Source organism: Crocodylus porosus, unplaced genomic scaffold, assembly GCF_001723895.1.
Source record: "Crocodylus porosus isolate Cpor-Errol unplaced genomic scaffold, CroPor_comp1, whole genome shotgun sequence".
Classification (NCBI taxonomy): Eukaryota; Metazoa; Chordata; order Crocodylia; family Crocodylidae; genus Crocodylus; species Crocodylus porosus.
Window position 1 is genome coordinate 5,327,885 of NW_017728936.1, and position 17,982 is coordinate 5,345,866.

At 52.9% G+C, this 17,982-nt stretch overlaps 1 protein-coding gene across 2 annotated transcripts in view; it reads right to left on the bottom strand.

Moving 5' to 3' along the window:
• SNX19 (sorting nexin 19) overlaps positions 1-17,780 on the bottom strand; it is a 41,063-nt gene extending 23,283 nt beyond the window's left edge. The window contains exons 1-8 of one of the 2 annotated variants that reach the window (XM_019547013.1): positions 15,364-17,777; positions 14,626-14,764; positions 13,760-13,860; positions 12,971-13,090; positions 11,717-11,847; positions 10,091-10,187; positions 9,099-9,285; positions 5,127-5,256 (exon numbers count right to left, since the gene is read on the bottom strand). In XM_019547013.1, coding sequence (XP_019402558.1) covers positions 5,127-5,256; positions 9,099-9,285; positions 10,091-10,187; positions 11,717-11,847; positions 12,971-13,090; positions 13,760-13,860; positions 14,626-14,764; positions 15,364-17,061 — 2,603 coding nt within the window. In that variant the 5' untranslated portion in view covers positions 17,062-17,777. Of the gene's footprint in view, positions 1-5,126; positions 5,257-9,098; positions 9,286-10,090; positions 10,188-11,716; positions 11,848-12,970; positions 13,091-13,759; positions 13,861-14,625; positions 14,765-15,363 lie in introns of both variants that reach the window. The other variant, XM_019547014.1, reaches the window with a different exon arrangement.
• Positions 17,781-17,982: the final 202 nt, after the last annotated feature.

The window sequence follows — 17,982 nt, forward strand, 5'->3', positions numbered from 1 at the left end:
CTGACCTGGCCTCCTGACTCACCTGCTGCTCAGCAGATTTGGGCAGCTGGCCCCAGCAAGCAGCCTTGGCTCTGCTGGATCCTGCCATGGAGTGGCTGCTAGCTTTCCAGACTTTCTGGCTGCAACTGCCTCTACAGCTTCCACAACCACTCTGCTTCCCATGACCATTGTAGGACCATGCAGCAAGCATTCTGCATGTATGAACTCAGCATGCCCTGGCCCCATGCATGTTGCTGAACAGACAGTACTGCATGCCTCGTGGGAGGCATCCTTCCTGCAACCCTACCACTGCTGTGCTACCAACTATTGCCCTTTCTATCATCCCCATCACACCCCATTGCTCTTCTAATTGACCTAACACCCTGCGCCGACTGCACTGACCCTTGCACCTATTGTCCTTTGTGTGTGCCAGCTCCACTGCACAGCGTCTCGCAGATGCGTGCCCCACACCCCATTCACCCAAGTGGCAGGCACTTGCTGCTGCCACTTCCCATGCATTTACAGCCACTCACGGGCCTCAACACAAAGCCAGAGCAAATTACTACAGCACTGCTGCACTTAGCCTCAGGGTGAAGTTGACAGAGCCCAAAGGCAGAGATTAGGGCCATCTGTAAAGGCAACACTGAAGTGTCAGTACAAAGAGGAACCCTAGTGAAGCAGGGAGCCTGGTCACCCAGGTAAAAGCAACGACAGGCCACCTGCTCAGGGACTTGCATGCAGGGGTGTTGTCTCACTGGCTCATCACCACCAGGCACTCTGCAGCCCTTCCCAAACTAGAACCCAACATCCTTTAAGCTCGCTGTGCCTTACAGACATCCAGGTTTACCTGAACAACACCACCCTCCTCACCCCACAGGTGCAGGGTGAGGGGCACTCTATGGCAGGGGAAGCGTTCTTCACCCTATGACCAGCACTGCCTAATCCTATGGCCAGCTGTAGTTTCTCCAAAGATGGACTAGTCCCTGGGGAAGCTGGGCTGGGGACAGGCTTTTCCAGGAAGTCTATTTTGGGGGTACATGTCAGGGTATGCAGATCAGCCTCTCGTGGCAGCCAGGGTCAGGCTTTCTCCCCACTGTGACCTGGTCCTCAAAGACTTCCACGAACCAGCGCCACATTGCTCTGGGATTTACAGCCCCCACCCCTAGCGCTTGACTCTTGGGTTGTGGGATTGATTTGATTTTGTTTTCTTGGCATCGACAGGCTGCCCTGATCTGGGTCCTCCTGCAAAGAGGACTGTTGAGCCCACATCACGTGGATCTAGTTTCCCAGACGCTTGGTTCTGAGAGACTCAGCAGACAGACACCAAGCACTTCTATGGTCTCTCCCACCCCTTTGATAAGAGCAGTCCAAACTGGTATCTCAAAAATGCTCCAGATACAGGAGGTCACACCATGCCCATCACCACAGCACCTGTGCCCCTGGCCTTTTCACACAGTGATGACCACCGCCAACGAGGACAGATTCGGGGCATGGTGTGAGGTCGCAGCCACTGCCTGTTCTGAGCACCCAGCCTGAGCTTTTATTGCGGCACTGACTCACCGATTCAAAAAAGGACTTTGATTTTCTAAATGCTTCTAGTTCCTTTCCCCAACACTCTGGGACCCAAGAATAATCCGCTCCATCCCTTGCTCCCCTTTGCAAACAGGTTCCCAGATAACCCCCAGCAGCGAGAGGAAGACAGCCCCGTTTCCTCTCCTTGGGGTTAGGCAATCTCAGTCTGCAAAGCAGGGAGGGCAAAGGCATTTTGCTAACGGAGGGGGCGTGGATTTGGAGCAGGTCTGTGGGTTTGTTTACGGACATGAGCCCAGGGAGCGAAGAGGCTGCTCAAGCTGGAATCTCTTCTTGGCTCGGGGCCGTCTCCGCTCCCCACGGCCCCCAGCGCCCCGCCCAGCTTCGCCCTTTGGCTCCTAAAAAGGATCCCTCCGTGTTACATAATTGGATGAGCGAGGCACAGACGTGGACATGCACACATGGCCTCCCTTTTACTTAACAATACCTTTTTCGGTCATCCAGTTTTTCTCCTTCAGCCTCCAGCTGCCACAAAACTGACAATCAGGGGAGATTTACAGCGCCTGGCTCCCACTACAACTATTCCAGCCATAGAGTGAAGGGGAAAGATGGCCAGAGCAGGATATTTCCTAGACAGACAGGGTTGGGGAAAGAGGGGGAAGAGTCATGAGCAATTACCTACAACACATGACACAAATAAGAACCAGGGGATGCTACAGCCATTGGTACCAGCTACTACAGCCAAGCACGATGTGCAGGGAGTCAGTAAGGAATGAGGAACTGCAGCAAATCAAAGAGTGGGGGGTTGAATTCATTTCTCATAGAGTTTCATAGCTTTTGATACCATTGTGCCAGGCAGGAATCTGCCTCACTGCTTCCCACTCCGAGGTGCACGGCTTCTGCAAAGGGGGAATTTTGATGCTCGCTGGAGACTAGCTGGAGCTCCCATGTAGCTGTGCGCATCAAGACACCAGGAACAGCGCATTCCTCAACAAGCAAGAGCAGGATGAGAAACCTCCAGCCAATGCCTCCTTTTGCCATTGTGGTCCAAGTGCTCAACTGAAGCACAACCATCCACAGGCCTTACTCCAGATTAACCCCCACACTGTAGGGCAGCAATTCTCAACCATGGTGCGGCAGCACCCTGGAGCACCTTGAAACCCTAACAAGGGTGCCATGCGGTGCTGCACAATGTTAGCACTGCTAGGTGTGAAAACATGATTCACGAGATATAAACCCAGAGGTTTCAAATAAATCCGAGTCCTTTGCAGTAGAGGTGGAGCCATTTCTCCATCCTTGTTGGTTCCTGAGTTAGCACGAACCCACTGGATGGGGGGGTTGGGAGAAAGGTCTCACCCCAGGCCTCTATGTCTAGCAACACACGCCTCTGCTACTCGAGACAGACGACTCACTCGGTTAGCCAAGGCTGCAGCAGGCTCTGCTTCCTGTATCTATGGTTCAGGCATAACGCTAAGCAATGGGTGCTCCCACCAGTCCCTTCTGGAGGAGTCTGTCACCACAGTGAATGCGGTTCATGCAGACACACCTGAGCTAGCTCTGAACAAATAATGGAGGCAGCTGCAAAGCATTTCCCTGCTTGCCAGGCAGACTCCACAGCCTGCACTGAGCTGCACAGTGTTGCTAGCAGCACCCAAACCAGCTTGGGATGAGTGCATGAGTCACCAAGCAATGTGGAGCAGTGCTGACTTCCCACAGAATTAAAGAACAGAGGTGGCAGCTGTGTCCCCCACCTCTCATCCCACTATCTGGACAGTCCCAACAACCAATGCAGCACAGAAATGAGAAGTTAGAGATTAACTGCTGCTCTAGGCAGCAGATCAGCTGATCTGGTAGAAATTCCTTCCTCCCCTTCTTGGAAGGGATCAGAAACACAGGCCCCTTCTCATTCTGAACCGTACCTGGAACAAAAGCAGCAGCTGGTTTGGATCTGGGGGGTCTTGCCCAAGTACCTGCAGTCCTGAGCGGGAAGGCAACTGGATGAGAAGCTTTAATCTGGCTGCAGGGGAAATGGAGAGGAGCACACTGCCCTCAGTACCCAAACGGGCCTTGGGCATGGGGCAAAGCTCCACTCAGTCACCTCACACTTTGCTTTGAGACATCACGTGCACTTCAGCAGCAGCCTCCAAAGTAGGGCTGCAGGCCACGCTTCCTCTCACACACTGCCAGAGATCCTCAGCTTCGCAGGGAATCGCAGCGCTGCAGGTCAGGTGCCCAGTGTGTGGCTGCTTCTCTAGTAGAAAATACCAAAGCCACATGTCAGTGCTGCCGGCTCCCTGGGCGACTGGGACGCAGCCTATTAGTAGGTGATGATGTTCAGCTTTAAGAGCTCATGCCTCTGTTCTTACACACAGATCAGGCTCCAGCTCATTTGCCGAGATACAAAAAGCCCATTTCGGAGAAGCTGAAGCAACACCTTCCCCCGCCCTTCCAAAGATGCTGATTTGCGAGTGGATGCCAACGGCCCCCTGACCTCCGAGCTCTTTGGCAACCTTTGCTGAGGGCAACTCAAATTAGCGTCTTCACAAATGCGCTGCCCTGGATGTTCTGACACTGCCCTTGGGGAATGTCTGTTGCAAAAACTTGCAGGCATGTAAGTCTCAGACCTGCAGAAAGAGCTTTGCATTCCTTGGTCAGGGCCAGATTCTCAGCTGTCGCCTGGCAGAAAACCTCTGTTGGCTTCGATGAAGTTACACCAACTTGCACCAGCTAAAGACCTGGCCCCAACATCTCCTGTTGAGACGGTGCAAACAGAAGATGAGTCAAAACACAAACCCAAGAGAGCAGCCAAGGAAATGACTCCCCGGTCTCCAGTGCCTGCCGCTTGCGCCACCCTTCAGCCACACTTCTAAGAACGCAGGACTGCAGACGGCACCGGAGCTTGAACCGAACAGTTACCAGGGCCCAGCAACACAGGGCAGTTGTACATCTGGGAGGCACTAATTCACTACAGATGCCAGCTCAGGACCTGGCCCCCAAGTATAGCAGCATGGGGAAGGCTGGGAAAATAGGTGCATGTCATGGGAAAAGGGATGTGCGTGTACACAAACACTAACGTAGCACAACAGGTGGAGACTGACAAACACAGCCCCATTAGGCATGGTGCACGAATTCCTGTCTGGAACATCATGGAAGTCACAGCCATTCCCCTGGCCACGCTGCCCGCACACCAGCGAGACTTGGGTTCTATTCCTAGCTGCACTGCATTGCTAAGTCACCCCCCAAACTCCCTCTTGTTCCTCATTTTCCCATGTCACAGAGCTAGGAAAGCCATCTTTGCCTCAAAAGGGCATGGGGAGACCAAATTCAATGCTGGAGGAATCTAGCATTGATCCTCCTCCACTTAGCATCACTCATATTCCACTCTTAGCTGCCCAAATGCATGCATGACCTGTTAAGCATTCCCACTGGGGACCCAGGAAGCAGCCTTCACTGAGCATGCTGTCCTTCCACCCAGAGCCAAAGCCTTCTACTCCAGTTGGGGCTTGGCACTGGGAACTCAGTCTGCCAATGTCTAGAGACAACCCTGGGCTATGTGCATCTGCTTAATCCAGGTACCCTCTCCTCCTTGGGCATGGGAAGCACTGGCCAGGCTTTACCTTTGGATCAGGGTGCTGAAGAGCAGGTGCAGCACCTTCTGCATGTTTTCTGTGCACAGCCAGCTCCAGTGATCCATCATTAGCAGGCGCAGCAGGTCCAGGGCAATGTCTGCCAGGACTGTCTCAGAACCTGTCAGAAGAAAGGTATCGTGTGAGAAAGCCAGCTCTGCCTCAGCAAACGAGGGCGTGAGATGGGGTCCAGCCCTACAGGCACAGCAGGAAGCCTAGCATGCCAGGGGCACAAGCTCTCTGCCCTATGGACTCCCCAAGCAGCAGTAGGAGGGGTTGGCATGAGCACAGCACAGTTCTTCCCTGAGCCAGCTGCCTCAACATCCAGTCCATGCCTATCTCCTGTGACACCTGTGTTTGCTCCCAGTGCTGCCAATGTGGACAGCAAAGCATCCTTTGGCCTCATAGGATGCGGTCATGGTGGGATGGACATGAGAAGGAGAGTCTTCCGCCCCGTCATGTTCCTAAGGAGACACAGCAATGCACCCAGGTCCAGACTCCCAAATGCTGCAACCTGGCATGAGCTCCACTAACTTCCCTGGCGGTTGCACATCTGGGACTCGGGCTGCCCTTTGCAACTGGTGGGTCCAGTTCTTGGCACAATGAGGCCCTCACCTGGGCTGAGCTCTAGATGCTGCCACAGCATGAAACAATAACCAACCTCAAACACCTTTCAGAGTATAGTTGGTATGAAACATGGCTGGGCAAGGAAACCTCTGATGTCTTATACATGTGCCCCTTCATCAACGCAGTGCCACATCTCCTTACAGCCCTGGTACAAATGTGGTGCCTAAGGAGATATGGACACACACCAAAGAGGGGCAGGAGGTCGGGAGCAGGAGGGGAAGGGCGAGTCAGAAAGAGGAGAGAGGGCAACTGGCATACGGGACGGGGGGACAACTCCGGGTGGAGGTGGAAGCAGGGTAAAAGAGCATGAGGCTGAAGATGGGAGAGGGAGGAGGACAGAGAGGTGCTGAGGGACAGGGAAGCACAGGAAGGGCTGAAGCAGAGGGAAGCTCACATTTTGAAGCAGGAAGGCAGGCTCTGCAGCTAGAGCCATAGGTAAAGAGGGGAGGGGGTCTCTCAACAGTCCTTCTCCGCTGCTTTCAACCTGCCCTTCCCAGCTGGCCAGCTCTCCGGTGAGCGGAGCTGGGCTGCCATCTCGTGGCCAGCCCTGCTCCCAGCAAGGAGATGAATGCACCAGGACTGAGAGCAAGCCTGCAAACAGTCCCAGCAGGGCCTTGCTGCTGTGAAATGGTCTCTGCGCCCCAGGGTCCTCACAGCTGCAGCCTGTTAGCAATTAGTTGTAGTTCTCCCTCCTGTGGCTGGGCCCTGGAGCACAAGCATGTCTGTTGTCACAGGCTGAACTGAGCACTGCAAGAGGGAGCAGGGCAGTGGGAAAGGGCCAGACTCCAGGCACCTGGCTTCCCTTCCCCTGCTACACCCAGTGGACTCTGCACGTCACCTGTAGGACATCTGCCCTGTTCCAGGCCCAGGCACGGACGCATCTCACTTATAAAGCAGGCTACTTCATTAAAGTGTTGCGACTAGGTCAGGAGCAGCCCCTTCACTGCAGGGCCTTTACTTCCCACCCGTTTCCTGCACCACTTAGCATCCATCTAGCTCTGCCAACATCACTGAATTTCCAGCCCTCAGCTCTCCTAGCTACCCCAGTCCCTCCTCCCTCATCTTCCAATACAATGTGCATCCTATGCTGCCTGTGCGGGCCTTCCCAATACTGCTCATACTCCTCTCCCACAGTAACTCAAGAGCGTGAAGGACTTTTGCTTCCATGCCTCACTCTGGGACCTGCTCCCTCTGCCCCGTCAGGCTGGACTCTGCTGCTCAAATTCTGGTCCATCCTATCAGGCAAATACACAGTGGGATTTAGATGTCTAAGTCTGCTCCAACTCCACACTGAAAAACTGGTAAGAAATCTTTTTTTGTAAGTCTTCAGGCTAAGGTGGCAGCATAAGTCACGAACAGAGTTAAGGAGGGAGAGGACTCGGCCACCGCTGGCATAAAAGTCTCTCCAGGGGCATAGTGGAACAGGATCATACTTAGGTCTTTAATAACTGACAGAAGACAGGTGGGCTTTCAGCACTGCTGGTTCCTTTAATTCTGGACCTAGCAGGAATTGGTTCCTCTCACTTACTTCCATTCCCCTGGGACTTGCACTCACTCTGCAGAAGGCTGTAGAGCAGGCTGCTCAGATTCACCCCAGCCAAACCCCAGGCAAGACTGCACTGCACAAAGGGCTGTGCATTTGCATCTACCTTTCCCTCCTCCCCAGGCACTTACTGGCCAGCCTTCCTCTGCTCCACGATTGAGGGGTCACTTGGTCAGTAGATGCAGATTCCAGTTGCCTTTGGCAAGCCACATCCCAGGTCATTCCCCTTATGCTCCTGGACCACCCTGCCCCGTCTCTGGTGGCAGTTGTCGCAGCCCTGGAGGCATCACTTATGTAAGACTTCCATGAGAATTTGGCTACCTTGACCCCTTCTGTGTTCTTCTTCTGCACTGCTGACTACAGACACTGTGCCTGAGAGTGCTATGTATTTGCATTAAAGCTTTAGGCACAGCTGGCAATGCTGCTTGTACTTAAGGATCACAGCACCTTCACATCATAAGACAATGTTAGTGCCACGCTTGAACCATTTAGCCTGACATTTTCCAGGATGCATGTCTACCTTAAGGGTCCAGCTTTTGGAAACAGGTCAGCTGTGAGAGAGATCTGGAGGGAACTTATTTTGCGCAGGCTAAAAATATTCTAGCAACTGGGTTACTGCGAGGCTCAAGAGCTCAATACATTTTGGAGAAGGGGCCTGGCATAAATTGGAGGTCAGAACAGCAGGAATGTGAATTTGCTTTCCAGTAAAATCCATTCAAATTCAACTGTGTTATAAGCTTCAAAAAGCTATACCACCACACAAAGTTGCAGGAGGGGGGGTGCTGCCCAAATGTTGCTTTATTTTGCCGTTTCCCAACTTTGGAATGCTTCACTTTGCAACTTGAACAATCTTGGAGGATAGTTTTTTTTGTTTTTACTTTTTTATTTAACATTGAATCTAAAAATCTCTCTCCTTGTCACCAGGAAACACATTTCAGCAGAGGACCCTCAAGCACTTTATAAATGTTACTCACATCTCTAACAGCCCAGCAGGGAAGTATTATTTCCTCATCTTAAAAATAAAAGGAGGCAGGAGAGGGCACCGAGAGGCAAAATAACTTGCTTAAGGTAGATCAGGAAAGAACCCAGGAGTCCCAACTCCCACAGTTGAACTATTAGACTAGCTCGTATTGCTTTTTGTCTCTTTCTCTCAGATACTTTCTTTCATGCAGAGAAGCAGCACATACCTACTCACAGAGTGGAGTTGCAAGAAGACAGGCTATTAAAAGAGTAATTTGAGGGCCAGCAGTGTTGCCAGTGCAGAGAACATTCAGAATTTCCACTGGTTTTTAAGATTTGGATATGCATATATCAAGGGCCTGAAGTGAGTGCAATACAGAGAGACCATCACACCCTGTTCAGCAGAGACCAATGGTTCAGAGAGAGGCAGAATAGTAGTTGGGCAAGGTCACGTACAAGGAACTATTCCCTCCTGTCTATTATGGCAATCATCTTGAAGCATGATACTGGAGTCTTACACCTGAGGGGGGTATGAGGTCAGTCTTTCAATATCTGAAGGGTAGTTATGAAGAATATGGAGACCAACTAATCTCTCTGGCCAGAGGTGACAGGACTTGGGGCAACAGTCTCAAATTGCAGCAGAGGAAACTGCGGTTGGAAATTAGGAAGAATTTTCTTGCTCTGAGGTGGGTTAAACATTGAAGCAGATGATGAGAGAGGCTGTGAAATCTCCATCCTTGGAGGTTTTCAAGAGCAGGTTAGACAGGCACTTAAGTGGGATGGTTTAGTCAGGGGCAAACCTGCCCTGAGCCAGGAGCGGTAAAAGAGCTTACCGGGGTTGTCATCATCATCCTGGTGCTCCAGCGGCTGAGGCGTACATGTGGAGGCATTGTGCACAGTGGGCTCTTTTGTCTCTCTGTCTCCCTCATTTTCAGGGGCCTTGCTGGGCATAGTCTCCAGGAGCTTCTCCTGCTTCTGAATGAAGGACTCCATCCCGGCCACAGACAGGGTGTCAGAGACCTGAGGAAGCAGCAGCATGTAAGTGCTACGGTGCTAGGAAGCAGATGGATAACTGGACAGGTCAGCTCTTCCCAAGCAGCTTGCCCCCGTTACTCAGGTGCCTAAAAAGTGGCTGACTGTCACCCAGCCCCACTCAACCAAGGCACCAAGGCAGACTGTGATCTCTTAATACTCGAAGAATAACAGCTAGGTCACAGCAAGTTGCTGCTATTGCTATTTATTATCTTGCAAGAGCTGATTCTGCTTTAAAATGAAATGGTGACTCCCTGCCCTGCCAATACACCTCACTTCTGACCTGTAGCCACCCTTGCAATTCCAGGCCTCTGCCTCCCACAAAACTTGGCGAGTTCATCTTTCTGCTTACAAGCTGATGATGTGCACTGAAGTTGCTCCTGGTGGCCAGCATCCCACTGTGCTAGGCACTGTAGAGCAGATAACAAAGGCGGGCACCTGCCCCAAAGACCTTGCCTTACCCTACAGGCCTCAGGTTGATCTGCTCTGTAGCTCTGAGAAAGCCCTTCCTCTCCTGGCTGCCTGAGACCCTCTGCTGCTTGCAATGGACTTTATTACAGCCAGATGGGCAACCAGAAGTAGCTTCACATTGGCAGGACTACTAGACACACTCTGCTCATGATCACATCCAGCTGTAGCAGGCAGTGAAGGTGCTGTGTAGGGTTCCCATGGCATCCCTTGCCCTTACTCATCTGCTCTTTCCAGGGCAGCCATGAAACAAGGCTGAGATCAGCACCCTACAGAGCTGAAGTCGTGGCTACGTAAACTGCATCCTTCAGAGATCAGTACTTACAGCACTGCCTTCCCTCAGTGCATACAGGACCCGCTCGTTCACCTCAGGCACACTCAGCACCGGAGCAATTTTACTGGACGGGAACCTCAGCCGGGGCCTGGGGAAGAGAGAGAGAGCGCCCAGGTGAATCCCCTGGTCTTAAATCCGATATGAGGAGTTTCCAAGTCTTGGCCAAGGGCATATTGAACACATGACTGGAAAGGATGTCCTGGGTCATTAAGTCCAGTCATCTATTGCAAAGGTGGAAAGTTCATCCTGCTGTAAAAGGAACCAACTCACTTCCCCCCTCCATGCCTCAGTTTCCCCCAGTGAAATGGGTATGACAATGCTTGCTTCACAGGGGGCTGTGAGGCCTATCAGCTGAGACTACAGGCACCAGCTGTGCTTCGGGCTGAGCAGCAAAGAAGTGCCACAGGATGTTTGGATAAGGACAGGACAGAAGCCCCGAACCTTAGCTATCCTAAGAGTAAAAGCATCAAAACCCCAGGGGTGCACACACACCTCCCCCCCCGCCCCGCTCTGCTTACACACTGGCTACTATACCCATGTGGGTAGTGTCTCTCAGCCGATACAAAAATCAATGATTTCTGGTCGGTACGAGCTGGTTATTTTTACAAGGGCATATAGGGTAACTTCACATGCATTTACGAAAGCCTGAGAGGTGAAAGAAGAGTACCAAGTGGGATTGTGTAACCCAGTTATCTGCAGACATAAAGAGCACTGGAAGGGCTTTTTGGACAAATTAAGAGGGCCGTTCATTGCTGAGGAATGTGCTCTTCAGCCAAGAGGCTGCAAAAGCTGTTTTTTTGGTTTGTTTGGGTTTTTTTTTGTTTTTTTTTAGAAAAAAATTGTTTGGAGCAGCTTTTTGAAAAGAAGCAGCTCTTTCCAGGAAATACACACACATGCTCCAGCCCCTCCTTTAAGCCAAGGCTTGCTAAGCGGCCTAGTCCTTCCCGTCACCTTTAGCAATATAAAAAAATTAAACACTTTTGTAGCAAAACACAGAGCCCTCAGGCTGGGCACTGCCGGTGTTGATTGGCTTTAACTGGTCACTGTGTAGGACTCGCAGCAGAACTTAAACAGCAAGCCTAGGCCAAATCACGCTGGGGAATTGAAATCCTGCTCTACGTCCACCCCAAAGCCTCTTTGGTTTCATCTGGATTTGGGATTCTGTCCTAAAATGTTGTGAAGTTTCCACTTGTCATAATTGCTGTTAAAAGAGCAGCCATGTTCCACCCCAGAGGTGGGTGTACCTCAGTGGTGGCTCACCGTCATGTCCTCTGGTTATGTATCTATTTGACAACAGAAGACAACTCTACAGTCTTTAGCATCTCCTCCCAAAGACAGCACTGCTAAGAGCCGAGAGCACCACATTGCAGTGCCATCCACCGACTCGTCAACAAATCCTGGGTCTTCGTTGAGGGTCTCCCATCCAAGCACTGACCACACTAATCCCACACAGCTTGTGAAGCATAATGGAATCACAGCATAAACTACTTCTTACTAACTATTTCAAAGCACTCTTCAGTAGGCTTGGTAGTTAGTGCAGTGGTTCTCTCAGTCAGCTCCTTTATAGGGTCAATGCTTAGCACCCAACTTGGGGTGAAACCTGAAAAAAGCCCTTACTTATTCGACTTCTTCCCATCTGGCTGGGATTTCCCATCCACTTCAGCTTCACTGAGGTCCTCCGTAGGGCTTTGAGGCTCTGACTTGGGGAATGCGGTCTTCAAGGTGTCCACAATGGCGTTGACCATGATCTGTAGGTGTGGAGAAAGGTGCTTGAATGCTCATAAAAGAGGAAGATACCCCACGCTGCAGATGGGATGCTATCCAGCTTCCCCCACCCCCACACTGGCAGCCAGCTTCTGCCTGTTGACCCCTACAGAAGAGGAAAATGCTCATGGCTGAGCCAAATTCTGCCTGTGCTTCTGGATCAAGAGGATGCAAAGAGCATGGGGTAACACATGAGAGACTCCTCAGTGCTCCAGGTCTAACTCCCATCAAAGTCAAGAAGACAGGGCTTGGCTCACGATATAGTCATTGAATACATCTCCCTGAACAGGACAGTTCTGGGGCAAAGGGAGAGTAAAGATGCAAAGAGAAATGGACAAAACTGGATGTGGAACTCAAGCCTCTGTACTACACCGTGCACGGCAGTAAGGGATGGTTCTTGCAGAGCTCAGGCCCCAAGAAGAGGCGTGGTAGAGGTTGCTGCACAGTGCACAGCAAGGTGCTAAAGAGTCTAGCTAGACATCCCCCCTCCAAGATCACCAGTCTTTGTGCCCATTAACAGTGCTGGGCAATGGCACGCAGGAGTGGGAAAACTATGGTCACGGACAGACTGTGAAGACTGGGGGTGAAGTGACCCATTACACTTAGACTACGTCCGATCTGTGCAACATTAAGCAGTATTACAGTTCCACCATACAAGCACCAGATGCTTGTATTTTAAGTGCCCTTTGTATGGCCTAAGTGTAACATGTAACTTTGCCCAGAATCATGGAGATCCAGGGGTTAAGGCAGAAGACAGGCACCTGGAGTGCACTCTGGAATCCCAGCAGGGCCACTGACTCCCTGCATGATCCTGGGCACATCATTTCCTCTGCCTCGGTTTCCTGGCATTCAAACTGAGGCTTACAATATGCCCTTCCTCCCACCTGCATCCATCTGTCTAGTGAGATTCTGAGCTCTGTGGGGTAGGGCCAGTCTCTCCCCAGCTCTGTGTGTAGCACATAGTAAAACTGGGCTTCTAGCTACTGTTGTAATACTGAGAAATAAGACAGAAAAAAGCCCAAGATCAAAGGGTGCAACATAGTAGGAGGAGATTGTTCACACCAACAAAAAATCAGTCAACAGCAACTCCACCAGGCAGGGAGGTACCTTGTCAATCCTGGAGACCACAAAGGGCTTCTTGACAAATGCGATCCTCGCGTCTGTGTTAAGGGCGAGAAACTCCTGCACCTCCTCACTGTTGGTGATCTCAGGAATAGCACACAGTTGCTGCAAGGGAAGATACATCACTAGGCCGTCTCACATCCATCTCCCACATCACCCAGACAGATGAGATGGAGGAGACTTGGAAGAGTCCTCAGGCAAGCGATGGAAGCCCAGGTGTGTAGGGATCTGAAACCCTGGAGACTGTTGCGTAGGGACACCATCCTGTACTGGTCTGCAGGGCTCACCGTGGGCTCACAGGGCTATTAGGACATTTGTTTTTCTATCCACCCTGAATTCTTCCCCTGCTCTGCACAACACAGTAGTATAAAGTCATCCCTTACCTGGCTTAGCTGGAGTCAGCGTGGGAAGAAGCAGGCCTGGGGTGGGGGCGGGAAATCAGGGCCACTTCTAAAAGTGTTTGTGTTTTTTTGTGTTTGTTTGTTTGGGGTTTTTTTTTTTTTTTCCGGGGGGGGGGGTCACTTCGAGCCAAAACATGACACATCTGGCAGAGACAGGATAAGAGCTCAGCAAGCCCAGTTTCAGGCCCTGTTCTAGCACTGATGCAAGAAGTCTTATTATGCCTCTTTCATATCATCCTAATTCAGGAGTAGCTTTAAATTCAGTGGAATTCCACCCACATAAAAGGAGCCTTAGGCTTAGAGGATGGGCATGGTGGGGAAACTTCACAGGCAGGTCAGCTATGCAAGGAGGAGGCTCAAGAGAGCACCTTACCTTCAAGAATGACTCTAGGAGACTTTTCCGGGCCTCCACCCTATCACTGTCCATGTTTCCAAATGGGAGATCAGGAAAGAGCTTCTTTGGACCTTTGATATCTTGGAGAGGAAAAGCAGACAAGTAAAGAGTCATTAGTACCATTAATAAAGGGCTCAGCACTGCCTCACACAAAACCTACAGATTGTGGCAGTCTAAGTTACTACTCAGCAAGACTTAGGGTGGCCCAAACTGTCCTCAAACATGTAAAGTCCTGTTCACCCGAGTCTCTTGAAACTCAGGACTCTGCTGTGTCAAGGGAATAGGAGAGTGGATTAAGAGCCAAGACCATGCTGTACTTCTACTTACCGTAACAGTGCAATGCTCTGACATTATCAGAATGAAACATGTCCAATCCAAGCCATTATGGAATTTGGGTTCTACAATAAGCTTCACTTTTGTCCCAAGCTGGGATGCCAACAGCGCTTTCAATTGTTGGAATTTCCCACCAAACTGAAATGACATTTGCCACCCAGCTCACCCAGGGCTCCCCTTTGCTTTAGGATGTTAGCATCCCAAGGGCGGGGGACAGACCAGCACCAACTTTGGCATTAAGGGGCTCCTACAGCAGTGAGAATGGCTGACACAAATGGGGTGGGATAGCAGCCGGGGCGGGCAGTGGGTGACTTGGAGAGAATTTGCAGGCCTGTCATCGCATAAAGAGAAGTTGGAGTGCACCAGGCTCTCTCTACCCGCCCAGGGATCCCGACTTCTTCATAGTATACCCACTACATCAGCCACGCAGAGCCACGCTTGGGCACGGGGCAGCGGCAGGGTGGGCAGTCGGGTGGGAAGGGTTTCTACAGAAAGCAGATTTCGGTGCTGACTTTTCAGGAATTTCCGCAGATCCGGCTTCTCCTCCAGCCTCGTCTGCAGGTTCAGGAACTCCCGGTAACGCCGGTTCACGGTGTGGTAGGCCACCTGCTGAAGGCTGCTGGCGTTCTCACTCTCCAGGGCCGTCTCATACTGAGAAGGGGCAAGGGGACCTGTTAGCCATTTGCTGGCCCTTGGAGACCAGACCCACCTCTGACCCAATCTTCATGCCCTGTGGCAGCCCCCTCAGCGAGGTAAATCCCTAACCACCTACCAAGTCAGCGGCCATTAAAACAGAGAACGCATCAGCAGTCGAGCAAACACTGCCTAATATCACCTCTACACGCCCATGGCCACAAGCCAGAAGAGGGACAAAGATAGAGGCTCATGAGTCTGGGGTCTTCACTGCTCCATGCTACTCCTCAGTGAGGACCAGGGTGCCCTCACCAGGAAAGGGCTGCAGCCAATGCAACAGCATTAATGGGACCCAAAATAAGTGACTGCTCTTATTACCCCAGCCCACAGCTAGCAATGGGGACAGGCCCGCATCAAAGTCCTCGATCCAGTCTCCCTAGCCAACCCTGAGCTGTAAGCATTAGGCCGCTTGGCTCCACCACTAGATGCTCCACCCACAGGTAAAGGTTTTGGAGGAGGTGGCAGTCAGCTCCAACTAAAACAGCTTGCCTGTCCTCGCAGGCAAGGCAGGGAATTCCCTCTCCCCTCCAACAGCAACAGAGAAGCGAGGCTCTTACCTTCACCGTGTAGAGCGTGTAGGGATGAAAACCCGTCCCGCTGTGCTCCCGGGCAGTGATGGTGCCGGTTATCCGCAGGTTCTGGATGACAACCGGGCCATCGGGGCTACTGAGCGGCTCAAAGCTGAAGGTGTTGAGGGGAGCCGTGGGGGAGGAGGAGAGCAGGGTGGGCGGCTGGCTGGGGTCCAGGGGGCTCTGCGCCTGGCTCTCCGAGGACACCAGCTCTTTCCCCAAGAAGGAAGGTCGCTGCGAGAAAGGCTTCTCTGGATCGGACAACAGCGCAGTGAGAGCAGCCAGGCTCTCCTCCTTCTCTACCACAGGGTCAATCTGAATGTCAGGGCAAGGGCCCAGCATGGTGGTGAGCGGGCATGTCTTGGAGCTGGGGACTGTGCTGTCCTCCAGGTACCCATTCTTGCCTCCCGCAGCATCCTCTTGGTCCAAGCCATCTGGCCCCTCCAGCTCTGCAAAGCTGTCCTGGAACGCGCCAGGAAGGAAATCCTCGGTGGACAAGAGCACCACAGAGTCAGAGTCTTTGCCCAGGTCGGACATGGGCGACTCGAGCTCCAAGTCCTCGCAGGGGAAGAGCGAGCCCAGAGTGTCGGGCTGGAGGGAGCGCACAGGCATGCTGCCGGCTTTCCTTCTGTCCATGTCCAAACTGGACTCTCCACCCATTGAGTCTCTCCCATCTTCCCTCTCCTGGTGGTTGCACTCCACACCATCCACCTCATCGTATCTGGGGGGCTCAGAGGTCCTTGGAGATGGGTCTGCAACCTCTGGGGTGGCTTCCAACTGCTCCTTTAGCAGCAAGGAGCTTGGCACCGAGGCTTGGCAGGAAGGGGAGGGTGGAGGGGCCTCCTCTCCCTTCCCTGCTTTCACCACTTTGCTGCCCGTCTTGGAGAAAATCCCAATCAGCAGCAGGTTGATCCAGTCGGGGTCAGCCACCTTATGGATCATGGGCAGGAGCACGTTGCAGGTGATCAGCTCCACCACCACGAAGCGCCCAGTCCTGGTTTCCAGGTGAGGCTTGGGTACCAGCCCCTGGAGCAACAGGTCCACAACGCCCCGGGTGTAGTTCACTTCCATGGCAGGACTCTGGACAGCTGGGTGCGGAGGCGTGCTTGCACTGTATGCTCGCCAGAGCTCAGCTGCCCACTGCTGTGGGTCCCCCGGTTTCCCCGCAACCCCCACAGTTTCCCTGGCTTTCATGTAGCTCTGCAGGTGGCAGCCGCAAAGCAGGAGGACCTTCTGGGTCAGGGCTTGCCGGTCCACTAGCGCCATCCTCCTCTTGAGCTCTCTTGCCACCCCCGCCATGGCCTTCCGCAGCTCCTCTTCAAAGCTGCGCTCGCTGCTCACCGTCTGGTACCAGGAGGACACGAAGTCCCGGATGATCTTCTGGATCGTGAGGTCGATCTCAGCGTCCAGCTGCCTCTCTGCCTCGGGGCTCTGGGGGCAGGGCTCCAGCACCACGAACCTTTCCAGGTGGATGCGTTTGCTGGTGCTGACGACGGCCTGGGACCCCAGCCATCCCCCCAGCACGGCCAGCAAGCCGGAGAGGATGCAAAGCAGCCAGACGTTGACAAGGAGGTGGACAATTAACAACCAGCCTAGCACGGCCCCAAGAGCGATCAGCTTCCTGGTCCCGATCAGGTCTCCGAGGCTCCCGGCGCCCTGCGCTTTGAGCATCCTCTGGCTTTTCATCCCCAGAGGCAGCAGGGCAAGGTCTGGCCAGCAGCAATGCAAGCAGCTGTGCCCTGTGACATGGACAAGCAGAGCAGGGCTTTAAATCAGACCCCGGCAAATACCCTGCACAGCCAGCCAGGACCGAGGACAGGCCAAAGCTGCGAGCAACTCTCTGCCGAGCCCAAACCCTAGCACCAGCGCACCCCCACGCAGCTGCAAGAGATGCCCAATTGCTCCCCCCTTTGCCACCGGGTCTAAGGCCGGCTGATTCCCTTTAAAATCCCCAAACTATAAGAGTCCCTTTAAAGGCATTACTGTCCTGCTTTTTGACCGACAGCGTTGGGCTGCCCAGGCCCACATTCGCGCTAGCCCCCTGCTCTTCCCCCCCGCCCCATGCATCTTCCTTATAAAGCCAGTGACAACCTCCAATCCTTCTGCACCACGCAGGGCTTCACTGGGTGCTCACGGTCCTACGTCACAGGGCTCCCTCCAGGCTGTGCTACGAGGCATCGCTGGGCCTTGGCTCCTTTTCTTTCCCCGGGCCCCGCTCAGCATCCGCGTCCAGCCCAGCACCTGCTCTCGGGCCTGGGGCTGGCCATCTCTCCTCCCAGGGATAGGTGGGCTGAGGGTGTTGCCTACCAGCTTCCTGATCTGCCTCTGCCGAGGAGCAGCTGGGAAAAGAGGACAGCGGAGGATGCAAAGCAACACCGAGCGGGTTTTGTCAGTGCCATCTAGTGACAGGAGCCAGCAGCAACACACAGCGTGAGAAGCTGGAAGACAGAAAGGCAAAGTCCTCTGACCATGCAGCCGCTAGCATGGCTGTGAAATTCAGGGTGCTTTTTAGTAGCAAGTAATAGTCACTATGACTGTAACATCAGGAAGGCGAGCGCCACACATGCTAATCCACGCAGTGCACACAGACACGTACCCAAAAAGCAC